Raw genomic sequence first — 21,741 nt, 5'->3', positions numbered from 1 at the left:
ATTTTACCTTTTGAGGAGAAACATACAGGCTTCTGCAGGGTTGCAGCTGTCCAAGTGGAAACAACACAACACGGGAGGAATTTTATGGATCCGATGGCATTTGAAACAGCTTTCAACTAGTAGTATTTTAGGCTCCCTTCCCTGTTCATCATCACTTCAAAAGGACATGTTTCTGTCAATTTTTGAGCCTTCAGTGTATTCTGCATGTGAATTGAGGTGATGCTCTGTCCTCTCCTTGAGGAATTAGAATTCCAAAATTCTGGTGCTAGCAAGTGCTTTCCCATTCTTCCCAGTGTTGAGGGGAGTTGTGATTCAACAACAGTAACAATAACAACAACAACAACAACAAATCTTTACTAGATTCTCAGTGGAGTGTTAGGAGCATGCAAACTCTGACGTGTCCACTTTGTCACCTTTACTCACAGGAATGGCCATCACTCTTTATAACGCAGAGCTCATTTTCTTCTAGAAAGTTTTTCTGTACATTTTTTTCCCTCCAGAAATGGGAAAGATACTAGCGATTCCTAGCAAAACCATCTGAACATAAGGAAACCATGGCCATAGCAGGGGCACTGTGCTTTATTGCTGTTGTTGTTGTTGAATGAGACCCAGGGGAGGCAAGATGGAAGTCAAAACCCTGGGAGTTCGTCTTGGAGAGAGAGCATTCTGGGTCTCCGTGTGTACGGAGATAGACCTGGGCCCCTAAGGTTTGGCATTTGGATAACAGGTAAGGGACGCAGACTCTGACAAAGAATTAACTGGCAGCCCCCGGGCCTGTATTGTCCATAATCACATTTTAGCTGTCCCATACAGGGAAATCTGAATCGTTAGCTTCTTTTGAGACATTAGCACATGTGATTATGGCCTATGATCTTGCAGGACCTCGGGTGCAACTGCTCTTTTGGATGCCACCTGTGTGGCCTCGAAAGGCATTTGACTGTGCAACTTTGGGGATGTGGTTTAAGTTTTTAAAAAGTAACAACAACAACAAAAGCAATCCTATTCATGGCAGAAAAACCCTACTTACGTCAGAAAGAATTAAAACATTTATTGGGCATAAATATATTACATATACACTACAGATACAGTTAGGTATTACATATAGCATAGTATTTGCAAAATCTATACATTAAAATTGATATGGCAGTTTTAATACAATGTGTATGAAATAGTCTAAAATTTACAATACAGGAAAACATGATTATTTTTTTTTTCTCCTAGAGTTGAAAACCTTGGAATGTATGTCCAACAGTGAGGTAAAACATTTTGTCTTTCAATTTAAAGAACTGTGCAAGGATAACATTCAAACACATTCAATTAGGGCACTTTTCAATTTTGACAGGAATACTGATTTACCGTAGCCAACAAAACACAGTTAGAAAATGCCAACAATTTCAAGTTGATAAGAACAAGGCAGATAATATGAAAAAAATCTTTTAAAAAAGTTTTCTCTTTCAACAGTTTCTTTGAGGACAAAGGGCAGTTTGCATTACATGACTGGAATTTCTTGTGCCAGGGAGGAATCTGACATACAGAGCATCGGGAATCGGCCACTCACTCATTCCTACCTATTGCAAAAGGGCAAGAGAAATAAGGTCGATAGAACACTTTATTTTATTGTTCGTGTGTAACGGCAATACACACATAGTTATATATTGATGTCACAAATACGTATTTGTGATAGAAAACAGAGCCAGATGGAGTAATAATTTTTTGACTGACGGGGTTATAATGGACACCAAATCACGAAGAACAATAAAATAAAGTGCTGCCAGCTGGTATTTCACCCACTTCAGCTTTCTGGTGGTTCAACAGGATGACAATCTCAAAAAAGATAAAGTACTCGTAGCAGTCTTGGCCTTAAGTATTCTTTCATTTAAAACATTTCAACCAATTCAGAGAATTTCTTGATAGCAGCAGTTCTGAAGTGTTTCCAAGAAGGGACCTCCCCCCCACCTGGCAAACAGGGTTTTTGTACACCTTAACTCTTCATTTCATGCAGGTGTTTTGGGGGGAGAAGGTGTGTTTTAAGCAATGGTCTCCGGAAACGCAGATGCCACGGTAGAGTGGGTCATAATACATACTTAAGCAGAGGGCTGAGTTTTGGAAGGCCAGAACTTTGGCAAAAATATATTTACCTTGATGCCATCACTTTGCAAGGCTAATTAAACTAATTATTACAGTCAATAACAAAATACAAAACTCTCTAGTACTTACTACATCAATATAGGCACACAGAGTAATTCATTGATCTCAGCACTTTCTTTCAAGAGATGATTATGGTTTTTTGGGTACATGTAAACGTTTCAATCACTGATAATGGATTTTTTTTTTTTTTTTGGCATTTAATGCACTAGATGCTCTTCTCTTTAAAAACACAAGAAAATGTCAGAAGATTGATAATAATACTACAGATGTTGCCAAGGAACAGGACTGACCTAAAAATTACAAAAGTATAAAACACAAAATAACATGCTACAAGGGGAAATTAGTACATAAGTACATTTAAAAAATTTTACAATAAATAAAGATTGCACTGTAATTGGCATTTAAAGTACTGTATGCAGAATATAGTATAAATAAACCAAAAACAAAATAATGTTGGTTTCCCCATGACTTTGGTATGGGAATATTATAAGCTAGTACAGGATACTGCATCTTAAGACAACACAGACCAAGCACAAAATCGCTATGATCAAGAAAAACCAAGTAGCAAAAATATACAAAAACAGAAGCAGGGGGATACACTGTGTCTGTTGCACCCTTTTGGAATATATTTGCACCTCCAACTCTTAAATGTCCCTGAGGTACGCGAACATTATGGACTTCATATAAATAATCCAATGACTTTGGGTTAAACTTGATTATCTCATGACTCAGAATAAACATGCAAGAGTAACACTTTGCACTCCAATAGCACCTGTTGATCAAGGATCTCAAAGCACTTACAAACATTAGAATCCCCATTTCATTTTATTTCATTTTATTTTTAATGCACGGGAAACTGAGGCACAGAGAGGTAAAGTGACGTGTTCAGGTCACGCAGCAAGTTAGTGACAGATCCAGGGAGAGAATCTAGGCTCCTTCACCCCCAAACACCCTGTGCTCACCACCAAATATCATTCCCTCTCCACACATGGCCAGGTCAAACCCACAAAAATAGGAACTACAAATTTAGATGACTCTCGTTTGGGTTTTACCAGTTTTCATCTGCTGTTAGATTAATATGATGTGCATTGAATCAAGGTATTGAAATTCGATCACTTCATTGATACCTCAAAGAACAGCCTAAAGGCAAATCTTTCCAAAACAACAAGCTGTAAGAAGACTGCTCACAATTAGTATGAATCATGGACAATGGGCAGAGGCACTAAACAGTCACCAGTTCTCGCCACATAACTCTGGTCAAACATAACAGAATATAATAACTCTAGTGATTAGAAGTAGTTCTACACAAAGACAAACAAACAAGTTAAAGCAGCTTTTAAAACAGCTGAACAAGGAAACAACTAACTATTGCACAATGCCCTCTTAAAATTACTGCTATGAGTCGATGGGGTAAAAATCTACAATGCTCCATAATTTATAGGTGCATTTTGGTTACTTGATTTCTTAGACAGGCAGCTCATAGTGTTAAAATCAGAAGAAATACAGATGATTAAAACATTTTAGATTAAAGTACACATTTTGATTCAAATGAGCTAAACACAGTTAAACAACTGAGTGACAAAATGGTTGTTTAGGGCAGCCTTATCTGAGCGAACACATCTTCTGTACGTTGTTGTTGCCGTTGTAGTTGTGTGCTAATACTCTGAGAACACTGGAATCCTAGACCTGTAACTACACACACTGTGATTCATGTTCACAGATATCGATGATCAAGACAAAAGAAGTGACTGGTGAATATAAATTACTAAACTGTAACATGGAAGAAAAAAAAACAAACAACCAAAGGCTTGCAAAAGACATCAGTGAAAACAGAATAAAGGTAAATCTGAAGATAAAAGAAAACATATGAAAGCTAGCTTTTGGTATCTGGTTTGCTTTTCTTTAAAAAAAAAAAAAAATCCAGTTTAGTCTCTTCCTAGTTTTGCATTTCAAAAAGGTGCACCAAAACACTGATATTTTTTTTTCCTAGCTAAATCTGTAAAACAAGAGAAGTATATAAATCAAAGAACAGAAGGGCTTAAAAAGGGGAGTATCTGAATAAATGTGTGTATTAAAATGTGTAGCATTAATTAAATTCATACCTCTAGTTTTGTTGGGTTTGTTTACTTCATTAAGAAGTACTGTAATATAAAGGCAAACAAAATGGACAAAGTTGCAAAGCCAACCACAATGAGGGCTGCAAACTGTTCATCAGTAGGCATCATGCTCTTCATTCTGGGATCATCTATGCTCCCCGTGTCCCCTGTGAGCATGACCTCGCTTCGCTGTAATACAAAAGCCGCAGAGGGGCTGAAAGCGCCGCTTAGCTCCTGAGAGGTGTCTACACAGCGACGGCACACGCACACGCGGAACCTGTAGTCTGTGTTGGTCTGGAGGCCTGAGATCTGGAATGTTGCTTCTTCTCCCTTGTATACCTTCCAGGGAAAACGAAAAAGTCCTGGTCAGTTAATCTGTAACACTGTGGTCTTCTAAAGGAATAATCCTGTAACGCTGGGGGCCTTGTGGACCTGGCTTTACGCCATAAAAACAAAAATGATGTAGACGGGTTATTTCTCCCAATCGGTATTTCATCCAACAGCAACAAAGGAAGGTGTTCTAACCCACTCTGAATAAACATAATACAAAATTCAGCGACTAGAATTGCAGCTGACCTAAGTAATACATACACAACTAAATTTTAATAAGCATTTAGGCTATAAATTAGAAGATGACTTAATTCTTACAAAGAGCCCCAGATCTTGGTCCACAGAACAAATTAACATTTGCTGAAAGGAAACAATTAAAAAGTTGCAGAAACAATACAATGCAAAGTGTCAGTTGGATGATTTTTTGACAGTTGCATGCACCATATAACACTACCCCATTAAGATATCCTACTTCCACCTTCAAGAAGTACATCCTATTCTGGGGCCCCTGGGTGGCTCAGTCAGTTAAGCATCTGACTGTTGATCCCGGCTCAGGGCATGATCTCATGGTTCATGAGTTCGAGCCCCAAATAGGACTCTGCACTGATGGGGTGGAGCCTGCATGGGATTGTTTCTCCTTCTCTTTCAAATAAATAAAAAGATGTACACGCTATTCTGACTTGTTTCTGTAATTAGTTTGGCCTGCTCTAGAAGTTCATATAAATGGCATCCCACTTCATGCCCACTCTTGAGCCTACAAGCTTCATCCAGGTTACGGATTCAGTAGTGTTCCATCACCTGTCTAGACCTCAATGTATCCATTCTCTTTATGATGGACATTTGCATTTTTTTTTCCCAGTTTGGAGCTTTCATATAATAAGGCTGCTATGAGTATCTGTGTACAAATCTGTGAGGACTTAAGTTTTTATTTTTCTGGAGTAAATACTTAGGAGAAGAAGTGCTGGGTCACAGGAACATCTACATTTCACTTCATGAGAAACAGTTTTCCCAAGTGATTACATCACTTTGTACCTTCTGCCAGCAAAGTAGGAGAGTTCTGGTTGTACCCCATCCTCATCAACATTTGTTATTATTGGTCATTTATATTTTAGCCATTCTGATGGGTGATAATGCTATCTCATTTGCATTTGTCTGATGCCTAACGATGTTTCCTATATTTTCATCTGCTTATTGGTCATTCATATACCTTCTTTTGTGAAGAGTATGTTCAAGTCTTTTTGCCTATTTTTAATTTACTTACTTTTAGTTATTTGTAGGAGCTCTTCTTTTAAAAAAATTTTTTTAAATGTTTATTTATTTTTGAAAGAGAGACACAGAGTGTGAGCAGGGGAGGGGCAGAGAGCGAGAGGGAGATACAGAATCTGAAGCAGGCTCCAGGCTCTGAGCTGTTAGCACAGAGCCTGATGCGGCGTTCGAACCCATGAACCGTGAGATCATGACCTGAGCTGAAGTCGGACGCTTAACTGACTGAGCCACCCAGGTGCCCCTGTAGGAGCTATTTTTATCATCTGGATATAAATCCTTGGCCAGATACATCTTACAAATATTTTCTCCTAGTTTTGTGGGAGGTATGTGCCTAATTGTTTTCTTGAAAAAAATTTTTTTCTACACACTCCAATTTATCACAAATTAACATTTAAGTAATTCAGTGGTCCATCTGGTCATACAGACAGTAAACACAAGACAATCTGTTTTTTTCCATTAAGGACCTGGGAAATTTTCTTCCCCTTTGTTAACTCTAATACAATCACCACGAGGCTTACCATTACAGGGACCTGAAAACTACCAGTCTACTTAGAGAACTCTTTGAGGAAGGGAGATCTCACAAGGCTCTTTTATCAAAGGGATAGCCTCTGACTTAAAGAAAATGATGATCACATTAAAATTACATAAAAATTCATGGCTTACATTACAATCAATGAATTGAGATAGGAAAAAAAGTACCTGGAACTCAAGCAAATCAGCAAGAGATTTGGCTGATGAGTTTGCTAAACAAGAAAGTAAAATTAACTGAATCTTTCCTGTATGAATGGCACTGAGGATTGATAAAGCACTTACAATATGCCTGGTACATAGCACTGCACAGGAAAAGGAAGCTATTACACCATTTAGAACTTAAAAACAACTCCAAATATATTATTAAAACACAGCAATTAAAAGTGATAATTATAAGCATTTTCAACCTAGCTACAGGCTAACTTAGTAAAGCTGTCGTTTTTGCCCATTAAAACAAATCCCCTAGAAAATAAAAAGTATTTCCAATGTTCTCAACGTTGTCTGAAACACTTGTCAGCTACAGAGTTAGTGGGGATCTACAAATGTTGAGTGTTTTTAAAAAAATTTTTAAATGATTATTTTTGAGAAAGAGACAGAGAGAGAGAGAGAGAGAGACTATGAGTGGGGAGGGCAGAGAGAGAGGGGGCACAGAATCCGAAGCAGGCTCCAGGTTCTGAGCTGTCAGCACAGACCCTGGTGCGGGGCTTGAACTCACACGCTGTGAGATCATGACCTGAGCTGAAGCTTGGAAGCTCAACCAACTGAGCCACCCAGGCGCCTCCAAATGTTGAGTGTTTTTAAAGCCTGGTGTATCAACTTCTACCAATTACCAAGAAATAGGACATACCATCAGTGAACACAAGTATACTGGCCATGCATTTAGTGTTGGGCAAACAAAGACAGTGAAAGGATCTCAGAGTTTAGAAAAGGGAACCAACTACCAACGTTCGCTTGATATTTAGCCTTTACAAAATTTTTTTGGGGGGGGCATCTGCGTGGCTCAGTCAGTTGGTTAAGCGTCTGACTTTGGCTCAGGTCACGATCTCACAGTTTGAGAGTTTGAGCCCCACATCAGGCTCTGTGCCGACAGCTCAGAGCCTGGAGCCTGCTTCGGATTCTGTGTCTCCCTCTCTCTCTCTGCCCCTCAGCAGCTTGTATATGTGCTGCCGAAGCGAGCACTGCCCCTCAGCAGCTTGTACTCTGTCTCTCTCTCTGTCAAAAATAAACAGACATTAAAAAAAATTTTTTTTTAAAAGATCATAACCTGAGCTGAAGTCAGACGCTTAACCGACTGAGTTACTAAGGCGCCCCAGATATTTAGCCTTTTTCTTAAGATTTTTCCTCCCTCGTTTTCAAACTTTACAATGTCTTATTTATTATACTTTTGTCTAGGGACCAAGTGCCAGAAAACCAATTTTGTTTGTTTTTTACTATCCAGATTCATCATTGCTTTTGCTAGGCCTTTTGTAAGATTTTAAGCATGTTCTGGGGCGGCTGGGTGGCTCCGTTGGTTAAGCGTCTGACTTTGGCTCAGGTCAAGATCTTGCGGCTTGTGAGTTTGAGTCCCACGTCGGGCTCTGTGCCGACAGCTCAGAGCCTGGAGTCTGCTTCGGATTCTGTGTCTCCCTCTCTCTGCCCCTTCCCCAGCTCACCGTCTGTCTCTCTCTCTCTCAAAAATAAATTAACATTAAAAACAAACAAAAAAAAAGATTTTAAGCATGTTCCCCTTGGTGAGTTACCTTATTTCTTTAAAGACTGTAGCAAGAGCATTAGCAACCAGAGTCATAGACAGAACTGGGTTGGAGCAACCAAGTATGAAAGGGCTGTAAGAAGAGCACCCCTGTCTGGTACTAAGAGACCACTGACGGAGAGGTCTCTCACTGCTCCAGTGATGATTTACTTAAATGATGGTTTAAGGGGAGCTTGTTGTCATGGTGACTGCCCCAACCCACACACTGCCAGCTATTCAGGAGTTCCAACTACACCCTGATGGAACTGTCTATGAATTATTTCCCAACATGTGCGTGGTCTCAAGGAAACAAATGGTGTACATGTTTTTTCATTAAAGAAATCTTTTAACTGTAATGTTCTTTACTTTCTTAATTGAGATTTAATCTCCTAAGTCTAAATGCTCAAGTTGGTATTTTCTGAGAAAAGCCTTTTATTGGAAACTATGGAGACCATTCCTGGAGGGAATGATTTACAACCCACGGGACCAGTCTGATAAAGAAGGTCCTTCCACACTTGCCACACAGCTCTGGTTTTTTATGTGCAACGTCCCAGTAAACAAGCCATTCTGATTCTGTGGTGAGAAGTTAGCACTGGGATGTTTACTGAATTGGAGAGAAGCTGTCATACAGATTAGCTATAAGATTTCCTGCTAGATCTGTTTTATTGAAGAGGCCGCTCCTCCTGAAGTATTTGTTGGCACTTACCACACACAGGTCGAAAGACTGTAGCTGTTGGAGCTCTTCTCCTCCGTGCAACCTGGGGAACTGGGAGGCAAGTGGGCCTTCCCTTCTGAAGCACAGGGACGGACTGGAACCAGGATCCCAGGTCTAAATGCTCGCTCCGTTACTTTCTAGGTTTGTGAACTTAGGCAACCGAACAGCTTTGAGCCTTAATTTCCTCACTTTTAACATGGGGATAGTAACAGTACCTAACCTAACTCTAAGGGGGGCTGAGGGTTAAAGAGAAACTGTATGTGAAGAATGCTTTGTGAGAACACGCTGTGGAAGGTAAGCCAACTTTATCCAGTTTAATCCTCCTGCTTAGAGATAAAGCAAGCGAGGATCTTCAGAAAGGCTGTTCATTTCTTAGGGATTCCTTGCAAAGATGAGATCCCACTCCTAAGTCAAATACCTCTGCTCACCACTGGAACCGCCCCAGCTCTGCCTGTGCCATTCCCTCTGGTAGAGATGCCACCACCTGCCCTCTGCTTTACTCCTCATCTAATGACTACAGTCTGCCATGAGGTCCAGCTCTCATGGCCTGACTCGGTCTTCCCAGACAGCCCCACTCTCTGTCTGGTGTTTCCATTAAACCCCTCCCAGATCACCCCATCCTGGTTCCTGCTGCCTCTGGAGGAAAACACTGCCTTTCCTTTATGCTGTATGGACAGCAATTCCCCCACTCAGTCTGTGCCAAGCAAAGGCTTGGGCAGCATTTCTGTGCTGTGGCCTCTTAATTTCTGCCTTCAAACAATGACCTCGTTGAAGGAAACCAGTTAATAACCTATCCCCACAGATGTTTTTGAGACTTTTGGAAACTGGATATAAATGTTCACTTCTATTTATTTAAATGAATTCTATGGCTTCCAGAATTTGCACAGATAGAGCTTTGGAAGAAAGCTGGCCCAAAAGTAGATTTCGTTTCTTAGGAACCCAATTCATGGAATCCTGAACAGAGACTTCATATATTCATTTTGATGGCTCTTCTCAACTCTAACTTTCTGGAATGAAGATCTCTGAAAATGTTTTTAGAAAGCAAAGGAATGCTACTTTTCTCATACCACTTGGCAGAAAGCTTTAGTGAAGGAAAAATGAATGTCTAATCGAAGGGAACTTCCTTAATGACGAATCCAATTAAAACTTAGGCCTTAATTTGTAAATGTTTTTCTTTTAGCCATTCTTGGTGTTTTAATTGGAACAGCTCCCCCCTTTTCAAGCATTGCCAACTCAAAAATCTTTTAAAAAATATGGTAAACATATTGAGTGTGGGACTGTGTTCTATTATCCACAGCAACCAGCACCATGGATAGCCTCAACTAAGTTGATGCTCAGTGAATGTTCTCTAATTAGAACTTTCAAATACTCAAGAGCAGATATTCTTACACCACACTGTTTGAAAAGAGGGGAGAATTAGCAGAAACAAGGAAGCATTAAGTATTAGACACACCAACCACATAGGCAACAGAAAAGAATTTTCAGTACAGGTGCAGCCATCATTGTAAAAAATGGAATCATTAACAGTAAGTTGTTTTTAGTGCATTAATAGAAACTATAGTTTCTAATATATTTTAGAAATAGTCAACGATGCTTATTAGGCCTTTTGGATTCTTATTTTATATTTTATTTTTAAGTAGGCTCCACACCCAACATGGGGTTTGAACTCACAGCCCCGAGATCAAGAGTTGCATACTCTAACCGACTGAGCCAGCCAGGTGCTCCGACTTTTGGATTCTTAGCTGAGGAAAAATTAAAACAATTCCAACACCCCATTTCCTGAGGACTCCGGTTCCTGAGGCTGGAGATAACTGATTTGTTTTTGTGTAAACAGTCACAGCCAGGGGATCACAAAACCACAAGTTCGTCCTATCTGTCACACAGCTGTGCCTCCACTGAAGTGACTTTTCCTGGGACTGCACAGCTCTCTGCATCAGGATGGCAGGCCTCGTGTCCCTTTATTTTCATTCATTTTGACAGGGGCACCATTATGGGCTTTTCCTCCTGCCTGAACCCAATTTAAAAGGCATAGCTCCATTTAAGATTGTCTTTATTGAAGTAACCAATCATAATATCTCAATAAGTATAGAAGCAATATTATTTTTATCAAGACTATTTCTGTTCTTGGTTTGATGTACAATAGATCTTAAAGTAATTTTGACCTTTATTCCAAACAGAAGGACCGAAAGTAATATTCAGATAACTGAAATGAACAATCTGTGCCCGTTAATTCAGAACAACATGCTCTGCAGTTGGATTCCTTGATCCCAGAGAGTCTCTGGGGGAGGATCCCTGGAGGTCTGCACCTGGGCCAATGCTTGGGTCTCTTTACTAATACTGCCCCTCTCAAGAACTGCAAAGGGAGGCAGAGCTGCACAGCAGTGTCACTTACGTAGAGCGTTCTCATTACTGAAGGGCCTGAAGCTCACAGTGGCCCCCAGTTAGAGGTTTAGAGTCCCTACTTTTATAACAAAGTGGCCGAGGCTCAGTGAATTAATTCTACTATCACACGACTGTGGGATACCCTCCAGCTCAAGAGGGAACCCACCGACCTGCAAGCCTCCTTTGTAGAGGGTGCAGTGCTGGGCAGGCGTCGTTGTCCCTGAGCTGAAGAGGACAGGTAAGGGTACTGTTGCTGAACTGCCTCTTGGGGGTCTGCTGTTCTCACCCCAATGGGCGTCTAAGCTCTGAGAGCACTGCCCACGCTCTTCTGTTCTATATCGGCTCTCTCACGGTACAAAGCACCTAACAGTTTCTCAATAAACCAGGGTCCTAAACCTGGACTTCGCCGAACAGAATAAAAACTTGTCTCGTGAATTTTTAAGTGGACGTGTGAGCATTTTTCTGATGGCCTTCATCAGATACTTAAAGGAAGCTGTAAACCTAAAAAAGTTAATCCGTAAAATAAATGATGGCTTTTAAATGTCCCCATGTTGATCTATTATTTTGCTTTGGATTTGATCCTTTATTCAGGCAAAAATAAAGAGCTGTGTTAGGGAACTGAATTGAAAGCCATTAAAAAATATGTAGGCTCTAAGACATTCAAATGGTTGCCTTAAGAGCAGCTCTTTCCTCATAGTACTTGATGTGATGCCATGAAGAACCAATGTTAAGTCCCAATACTACATTCTAAAACATGATATAAAATGAAAATTTGTTCAGAGATGCCACCAAATTAAATGTAAAGGTCCACAAATTTTGAGATGCTTTAAAGGTTTACTTAATGCAAGAAATCTGAGCACCAAGAATATTAATGATTTGTCACAAATTTTTCCCTAACATGTAACAATGTGTTACAGTTTGGTACTCTTTGCTCCTCTTCATGGAATATTTTTTTAGGGGCTCCTGGGTGGCTCAGTGGGTTAAGCATCCGACTCTTAATTTCGGCTCAGGTCATGATCTCATGGTTTGTGAGTTCAAGCCCCAAGTCTGGCTTTGCATCATGCTGACAGTACAGAGCCTGCTTGGGATTCTCTCTCTCTCCTTCTCTTTCTGCCCCATCCCTGTATGCTCTCTTTCTCAAAATAAATAAATAAACTTAAAAATTTTTCGTGTAAAAATTATATAAAATTTGGTAAAAATTTTTCATACTTCTGGGGTATGAATAGGAATCATCTTGCTTTACATTCTTATACAGGTATCAAACTATGTTATATCTCGTGCAAAAAAAATATCAGTCACCTGCGTATACATATAATTTTCATTCCTTTCCAGAATACTCTATAATTAATACTGTCTGACAAGAAGTTTTAAGCTTCTTTGAAAAAACTTGTGCTTGGCATGTTTATTAATGGCAGGAAAGCCAAATCAATCTATGTATGCATTCTAATATAGAGTAAAAATTTAGGTGAGGATTTACTCCTTTAAGAGACCATTTATAATTACAACCAACTGCTCACCTCCTATCTTGGTGGCTGAACAAAAGAAAGCTAATAAGCCAGAACCAAGGCAAAGTTACAATCAATGTTTCAAGTGAAACATCAGAAAAAGCCTTGGTGTTTGCCGTATTTGCCTGTATAAGATAAGCCTGGGAAGCAGAAAGACACTCTTCCTGTTACAGGTGATTTTTTTCACCTAAGTTACAAACTTTCTAAATCCACCCCATGCTGAAGCTTACTCTTACTACTACCCTGAGTATAAATAACACCGTTCCTTTGAAACTGCCTCTTTCACGCAGGCAAGAAAACATTTACTGAGTGCCTAACTATGTGCCAGTACTGAGAAATAACAAGGAGTAACACAAGCCCATACATTCATAGGTCCTGTCTGGTTAGTGCTGGGATTGAGGAATCCAGAATGCTCCCTAAGAGCACGGAGCTCTGCCGTGGTGTATGCTCGGTGAGAATTATCTCCCCTTTTCTTTTGCTTTGCTTCTATGTATTCAAAGCCTGTTATCTCCGGAGCACAATTATTTTAACCATTACTCTGCACCCATAATATAAATAGGTTTCATTTCCTATTTCATGTCCAGAAAAACTGAATGAAGTACTCAAAACATCATGTTTAAGTTAATGCTTATTGAACAGGAAGAAGCAAAAAAAAAAAAAAAAAAAAACACCGAAAAACCGCAGTACAAATTGTGCCTGAGTCAACCGTGGCTTTTAATGCACCACCATTTCTTGGTAAATGTAGTAAACACATGGTTATGTGAAGAATGCTAATCCCTATCTACTGAGCCTGCCCTAAAGTACGATGTTTTCATATATTTTCAACAAGAAACTCGCTTATAACTACAATAAGAAATGTATTCTGAGTTCTACACATGTGACTGCATATCCTATTAGGATTTATAAATCCATGAGTCTAAATATATAACATTAAACAAACAGCAGATTTAAAAACAATGCTTTTTTAATTTTACATATATATGTAGGCTTCATGACCAGTGCAGAGCCCAATGAGTGTGTTGAGTGGAACACACAGCCATGAGATCACGACCAGAGCGGAGATCAAGAGTTGGTCACTTAACTGAATGAGCCACCCCCGTTAAAGATTTTATTTTTAAATAATCTCTACACCCCACATGGGGCTCGAACTCACGACCCTGAAATCGAATTGCATGCTCTTCCAACTGAGTCAGCCAGGAACCCCAAACAAATACCAGATTAGAAACAGCCACATTGCTGATAAACTCTAAATTACTGAATTGATTTACCCATGTTTTAGCAATGCTTGCGATGTATTGATCTTGATCAAATAATGCTGCCTTCTCAATGTAAAACAGCAATCCCTCTTTTAAGCAGCAGAACATTTTTCTAAGAACAGGTGCAAAAGCATGGTATGGGAAATACAATGTTTTTAAAATAACAAGGACAAACATGCAATGAAGGTACTGTTGGGAAACAAATCATTCTTAAGTGTTAAATGATACGCTGTGAAATTCGCTATCATTTCATCTTTCACTGCTATGGAACAGGACAGTGCTGCTGGAGTTAAGATGACTGCAGTTAAGAGGGCAAAGCCCTCTGCCCTCTATCTGAGCTGAGACCCTGCAACCAATCCTATCTATCTGGTGAGCTCAAACAAACACAGAAAATTATTTAGTCTGAAATGGGATATGCTGTAAAGAATGAGATTGGAAAGTGAAATGATACAACAGTGTTTTCCTCTCTGTTTTCTAGTGTTTTGCTATTAAAGAGGAATAACGGAAACCTTAATTATATCATCCACTGAGGTTAATCCATACTTATTAGTAAATGTCATAGTTTTTTGCAAAATGGGGTTCATCCTTTTATCTGATTCTTCATACTAACAAAGTACATGAAGTGCACCAAAATTTTCTCTGCTCATCTTACACACTTGCAAGTATTCTTCATTATTGTAGAAGGAATATTAGCCAGTAATTTAGCAAAAGCTCTGAATCAAATTACTTTCTACCTGCTTTGTGTATCTGGAGCCTCAAGACATGAACAGAGGGGTCTTACAACTAGGCCAATGTTTTAGAAGACGGGTGACATTTATCTTCAAGTTTCTAAGTTTGATATACACGCATGCCTGCATTAAAAGCTCTGGGAAGGAATGGGCTTCACCTCTCCTCAGAGTAATGGGATCATATCCTGATTTCACAAAAACAATTATTAAGTTCCTGGAAACATTACGGAAACCGATGGAGTATCTGAATCATCTACGGATGATCTGAATCATCAGTATCTGCTGGTGGTATCAGTACAAGTGACTGATCATGTAGTTGTGAAAGAACAAAGGATCAAAAAGCATTATGAAAAATAATAAAACCAAATTCTTTATCGGTTATATTCCAATTACATTCTCTCTTGCATGGGTTTATCAGGTGATCTGTATAAGCCTTGCTAACTCAAGTTATGGTTCATGGACCAGCATCACGTGGGAGCTGGAACCCTCCCCCCAGACTAGTGAATCAGAATTTGCATTTTAACAGATTCCTAGGTGATTGCACATTTAAGGGTGACAAACAGTGACCTCGAGTTGCTGAATCACAGGCCTCAAGAGCTGCTAAGTCATGTACTTTATCCTTCTAACTTCTATAAAAAAGGCAGACAGGACACAGGCTTCAGCAGTTAGGTTGAAACTACTCTCCCTCTGTAGTAAAGCCATTGGCACTTGGGTTTTCATTGCATATCGATTTTGACATTTGTAAACATCACTGCCGATACCAAGTACAAATACAGAATTTAATATTCTTTGTAAGGTCATGCTTGAGAACTGAAAATTTAATGCCTCCACAGACAAAATGGAAACTAGGGCTTATATAAATGGGTATACACTAGGCAGTTTCTATGATTGGCTGTAAGAAAACCCCGGCTCATCAGTCACTGAATCTTTCAAGGCTAGAGGTAGAGGCTTAGACTGAGAAGCTGCACACATGTCATGCACGCCGGTTCTTACCTGTTTGTACTCAGATTCTCTTCCAACCAATACCTGCAGAATGTAGTTGACAGGGTCACCTTTCATTGGTGGTACCGTCTCCCATAAAATTTCACATGAATTTCCTTCCAACTGTGTGACTCGAGGTGCTGAAATACAGATCCACAGATCCAAGCTCAAAATCCAAAATCACAGTTAACAGTCAACATTTTGGTAATACTGGAGTGGGAGAGTGCTTAGTGTCCGCTCTGAGAGGGGGGTTTATTGGCCCAACCTCCTACAAGACCTGCGGGGAACGCTTTATAAAGAAAAGATCCTCCATGACTAGCAAGCCATTGATGAAAACTCCTTTGCTTATTATCCTATTAAAAACTGCTCAGCCTCCATTTGCAACTACGTGGATGGGGCTGGAGGGTATTATGCAAAGTGAAATTAGTCAGACAAAGACAAAAATCATATGACTTCACTCATATGAGGACTTTAAGAGACAAAACAGATGAACATAAGGAAGGGAAACAAAAATAATATAAAAACGGGGGGGAGGGACAAAACAGAAGAGATTCATAAATATGGAGAACAAACAGAGGGTTACTGGAGGGGATGGGCTAAATGGGAAAGGGGCACTAAGGAATCTACTCCTGAAATCACTGTTGCACTATATGCTAATTTGGATGTAAATTTAAAAAAATAAAAAATAAAACACGTTAAAAAAAAAAACAAATGGCTTAGCCTGGATTGCATTTTTGTTCTTTTTCAAATAGCTATTGAACACGTTGTAGGATTAGGCCCTGAGCTGGGTACTCTGGAGAATTCAAAACATGGACTATAAACCTTGCTTTCTAGGGAATTAAGACCTAGTTGAGGGAAGGGGAGAGCAAGGTTTGAGACAAATACAAAGAGAAATAAAACGTGAGCGAGTTCCAGGGGGAAGGTTTGAGGAGCGGGTGACATGTGAGCTTAAGTCCCAGAGAATGGTCAGCATTGTGAGAAAGCCTGTAAAAGTCAAGTTATCTCATATTTGTATATATTTTTTAGTACATTTTTCACCTACTGGACTCCTCATTCTGGCTTAAAGGAAAATTACATTAGTTTGTAGTAAAGCATGTAAAATGTTACAGAATTTTAAAATATTTTCTCATAGCCTATGCTATCTCTCTACAGCTTAATTCAATATCTGATATTTTTCTACGTTATAACTAGAACATATAACTCCTCTCTGAACCCCCTTATTCTTTAATTTGTAATTACTTGAAATTAATTCTTTAGAGGTAGCTGTTTCTATTTGCATCTGTACAGTACTGTTTCGGAAAAATAAAGGCTTTCTCAAAAATGCGTTGCAATTAATTGGCTAAAACCCTAATTAACTTATGGAAAAAATAAGGCTCTCCAGCTTATTATATTATATCTATCTATCTATATCTATATAGATATAGATATAGATAGATAGATAGATATATTATATTTGGAGGACCAAATAGTTCTCCAGCTAAGGTAACAATTTCCTGAACCGAAGAGGAAGAAGATCTGACCATGCGGCAGTGTGAGGAGCCTGTCCTTCTGTAGAAAATGTACCATGAAATTCAACTGCTATCAATTTAGTATTCCATTGTCCACAAAATGAATCTCCACCAACAAACATGTTGAGAGGCAAAATTAGTGGCAGAAAGACCCTTGACAGGGCACCTGGGTGGCTCAGTCGGTTAAGCGGCCGACTTCGGCTCAGGTCATGATCTCATGGTCAGTGAGTTCGAGCCCCACATCGGGCTCTGTGCTGACAGCTTGGAGCCTGGACCCTGTTTCGGATTCTGTGTCTCCCTTTCTCTCTGCTCCTCCCCCGCTCACACTTGGTTTCTCAAAAATGAATAAACCTTAAAAAAAAAAAAAAAAAAAAAAAAAAAAAGACCCGGGCCATTTGCTAGTTGGTAAAGGTTGGTAAATGTTCCTCGTCACAACAAATCTACTAAACCCAGTGTGTTCAGGAATCTCTTCTGTCACAGCTGACAGGCAAAATGCTACCAAGGGAATGGGGCATTTACTACCCACGTGAGCCAGCAAGGCCTTGCATCCATTTATAGTAGTTTCTTAGTCACGTGAAAAAGCCATTGCCAAAGAACTTCTGGACTGCTGAGGAGCAGGGAAGCCAGGGAGAAGGTAGCTACCATAAAGTACCCTCGAAAGAGCTATAGGAAACCTTCACAGAATCCAAGCCAGACCTTGACCCAGGCCCTGAGGTCTCTTATCCTCAGTAACGGACCCTACCCTGGTGGTAGCCGACACAGCTCCTCCCTGTGGAAGCAATGAATCCAACGGCCTTGCTCCCGGGGCCACACATATGAAGGACCTTTTTGCACAGGTCGTGCACATCCCCCTAGCCACCTAAACGATATAACGACTCACTTTACCCGTGTAAAACCTGGTTCAGGTAAGCTGCCTGTCTGTCCGGCAGCCTCAGGTCATCCTGGGCAGCAGGGACCTCCACAAGAATCACCCTATTGGGGAATGAAGGGCAAGGCTGAGGAGGCCGTGAGCGGCTGGGTGGGAGGGCTGAGCCAGACGTCGTCTGCCCTGTCATCTTGCAAGTCAGCTGGGCACAAGGCAGAACTCTGTGGCTGGAAATGGGAGTCGAGCGCTCACTACACCCCATGGAGGGAGAGCCTGGGCAGAGTGGCTTTTGCTCACTCTCCGTGCCCATGAAGGGACAGAGTAAACTAGTTACTGGCAAACCTCAAGACAAATGCTCAAGTTGGTGAGAACACCCTTCCAAAGGACCTCTCCACAGTGGCGGGGGGGACGGGCTGATGAATTGCCTGGGTCAGTCTCTAGCCTCCAGGCACCACAGCCATCTGAAGACGGAGGCCAACCTCTGCTCCTCCTGCCAGTCTCTGGGAGGGGAGACTGTCAAACCCTCTGTGGTAAATGGTCACAAGTGCTACCCACACTGGGGTCCACCCTCATTTCTAACCCCAAGTGTGCCACTGGGGTGTGTTCCTTTTCTTTGTCCCATCCTCTGCAGGGATGAGGCCACTACATTATTTGCAGTAAACATTTATACAGACCTGAGGAAAGGCCTTAGCGATTCCTCAGAGAACCCATTCCTCAGCCTTCTCTTTCAAAAAGTTGTTTTGATTCTATGTTGTTGATACTAGAAATATTGAGAGAGTACATTCAAGGTCAGAACAGAGCCTCCTACTCCAGGTCCAACAACATTTCCTTACTCTCATAGAAGAGCCTGCCAGAAACTCACAGCCTACAGACCTTTGATGGTGGGGGGGACGCTCTTGGTTGTGCTGAAAGTGTAGGTTTCTGAGAAGGGCCCTTCCCCAGCCTCACTCGCCGCCTGGATTCTGAAGGAGTAGCACGTGAATTCCGTCAGTCTCTGGACCTTATAGGTGTGGCTGGGTCCTCTGTAGATGGAAATAAACCTAGAGGAAGGAGCAGAGACCATTAGCCATCTGAGCTTTTATTAGTGACAAGAAATTGTCACTGTTAACTTACCTTCTACTCTATCCTATAGAAGCAATGAAGTTCATGTTAACTGGGCACCTGAGAAATATGATGTCCTCTTTACCCATATTTTCCAGATAAGTGAGTTTTGGCTAGAAAATTCCTTAAATTTTAACCTTTATCTTTGCAACAGCTTTCTTTTTTTTTTTTAAAAATTTTTTTTTAACGTTTTTTATTTATTTTTGAGACAGAGAGAGACAGAGCATGAACGGGGGAGGAGCAGAGAGAGAGGGAGACACAGAATCAGAAGCAGGCTCCAGGCTCTGAGCCATCAGCCCAGAGCCCAACGCGGGGCTCGAACTCACGGACCGCGAGATCGTGACCTGAGCTGAAGTCGGTCGCTTAACCGACTGAGCCACCCAGGCGCCCCAACAACAGCTTTCAAAGCCCCTTTCCCAAACTAGTAAGAAGACATTTATGATTACAGAGCTTTCAGAAAACAGTTTAAAAGGAGAAAACAAAAATACTTGGCTCAGAATCATCTATCAGGTTAATCAAAATAACAGAAAAACAGCCCAGGTGAACTGGACAGTTTAAACTGGTAGCTTCTGGAGCCTTCTCCTATCTGAACGAGGATAATTTTGTACTCTGCTAACCATTATTTCTACGAGACACAAACATAGAAGGCATGAAGATAAAAAAATAAGGCCTTTGGGGTGCCTGGGTGGCTCAGTCGGTTAAATGTCCGACTTCAGTTCAGGTCATGATCTGATGGTTCATGCGTTTGAGCCCCGCATCAGGCTCTGTGCTGACAGCTCAGAGTATGGAACCTGCTTTGGATTCTGTGTCTCCCTCTCTCTCTCTCTCTCAAAAATAAATGTTAAAAAAATAAAAAAAATTAAAAAATAAGCCCTTACATTTTCAAGTGTTTTTCTCCCAGGGTCTTGAAACATTTGTATTTTCACAATGAAATGGGATTACCTAGAACTACTACATACTATTGTCATTTGTCTTTTTATTAATTAAATGTAAAAATTTGGAAATAACTTCCCCCAAATGACCCAGAATTTCCGTAGATTACAGTTTTGAAGCCTGCTGTTCCAGGAACATTTTGGGAACCACTACATGAGTTAACCCAACACACAACCTTGTTGCTACACAGGCCCATGGTTCTCCCAGTTTCCAGTGGTTCGACACAGCATCTGAGGACAATCTGCTGTCCTCAGATACCGTTGGAAGTCGGTCAGATAGAATCACAATTTAAAATGTCTCGACTCTTAGGCCCATTTAGCTCAAGGGGAAGGCAGAATTTATGAATTCATTTAGCAAACATTTCTTGAACATCTGTTGTGTGCCACACTCTGTGGATTCAAAGATGAGTAAGACCTAATCCTGTGGGCTAGTTGGTCCTGTGTATGTGGTCAGCCTTTCCCTGTGTCAGAGAACAGTCCCTGTGGATAGTTCTAGAGCTTAAACTACTTTTTCAGAAAACCTGTCAGAGTCCATCCTTATTTTAAAACACCCACGCATTCATCAGCCTTTACAATGGAGTTCCTGAGCCCTAGTCATTTCACTATTTAATGTTCCTTCTGCTTTACTGTGTAAGGAAGCACCTTTTACTGAGGGCTGAACATTTTCAATTTCAGGGAAAGCCAGAGTCCATGCTGAAACCCACAAATACCATGGCAACCTATTTAGTACTCTTGACACATTACCACCTTAATGAAGATACCCTTGCTAATGCTAGAGGCAAACAGCTATTCATTAACTCAGCCTCACCTGGGCCCGAATCTCTAACCAGAGTAATTGCCCTGAGTTATACCACAAAATGGAAGTCATGGTTTAAGGAGTAAAAGTGTTATACTTCCATTACAAACTTGCACTAAGACCTGGTTTTTAAAAGAATTTGGAGAGGTTCACTACCAACAGTACAGCTTCCCTGCCATGCCCTGATCTAAGGAGACTGTTTCCCTTTGAAAATAAGGTCAATACATCTATCTGGGCAGTAGCACTCACAGTCCCAGAGGAAGGTACTGAAGCAGATTCACGGCTCTAATTTGATAGTGTAATCTAAATTGGGCTAAGAGCATACACATCAATTTTCAAATACATCAAAATCTGCTTTTGGACTGTTTTTTTTTTTTTTTCTTCTTCTTCTTTCATTTACTGTTTTGCCCTTTTACTGCATTTTATTTTTTTTTACATTGCATCCCAATTTATAGAAGCCACCGTGGAAACAGGTGCTAGCAATGAAATCTACAATTTTACCGTTAGAGCATTGGTTTGAGTCTGGGGATAATGTTACTTAGAAAAAAGAAAGGCTGCATTTGCTTTGCTTTTAGAAAAAAGCCAGAGTGACTCTGAAGGTTCTAAAGGAGGCTTTCACCCAGAGGATTTCAGGTTTAAGTTTACTCCCCTTGCATTCAGTGAGGGTGCACTTAGGCAGGTGCAGGAGGGAAAGGGGTAGTTCTTTCTCCCTCCAGCCTTTTCTAGAATAAGCATGTGTTTGGCCCTTTGATTTAGCCCTCTATTTTGGCAGTAATAAATCACAACTTGCTTGCTGCCCTGCTTTGTCTGGCTTCCCTCCCCTTAGAAAAGGCATGGGAAGAAATTCTGGGGGAAATTTTGCTCTCAAAATG

At 40.5% G+C, this 21,741-nt stretch overlaps 1 protein-coding gene across 8 annotated transcripts in view; it reads right to left on the bottom strand.

The window, feature by feature from the left end:
- Positions 1–1,028: 1,028 nt before the first annotated feature.
- FNDC3B (fibronectin type III domain containing 3B) overlaps positions 1,029–21,741 on the bottom strand; it is a 409,427-nt gene continuing 388,714 nt past the window's right edge. For all 8 annotated transcript variants that reach the window (XM_058730500.1, XM_058730504.1, XM_058730496.1 and 5 more), the window contains 3 exons: positions 18,914–19,080; positions 15,680–15,807; positions 1,029–4,583 (listed from right to left, as the gene is read on the bottom strand). In XM_058730500.1, coding sequence (XP_058586483.1) covers positions 4,272–4,583; positions 15,680–15,807; positions 18,914–19,080 — 607 coding nt within the window. In that variant the 3' untranslated portion in view covers positions 1,029–4,271. The remainder of the gene's footprint in view (positions 4,584–15,679; positions 15,808–18,913; positions 19,081–21,741) is intronic.

This window comes from Neofelis nebulosa, chromosome 5, assembly GCF_028018385.1.
Source record: "Neofelis nebulosa isolate mNeoNeb1 chromosome 5, mNeoNeb1.pri, whole genome shotgun sequence".
NCBI classification, from domain to species: Eukaryota; Metazoa; Chordata; class Mammalia; order Carnivora; family Felidae; genus Neofelis; species Neofelis nebulosa.
Note: the sequence above shows the minus strand (reverse complement) of the source record. Positions and strands in the feature narration are given on the sequence as shown.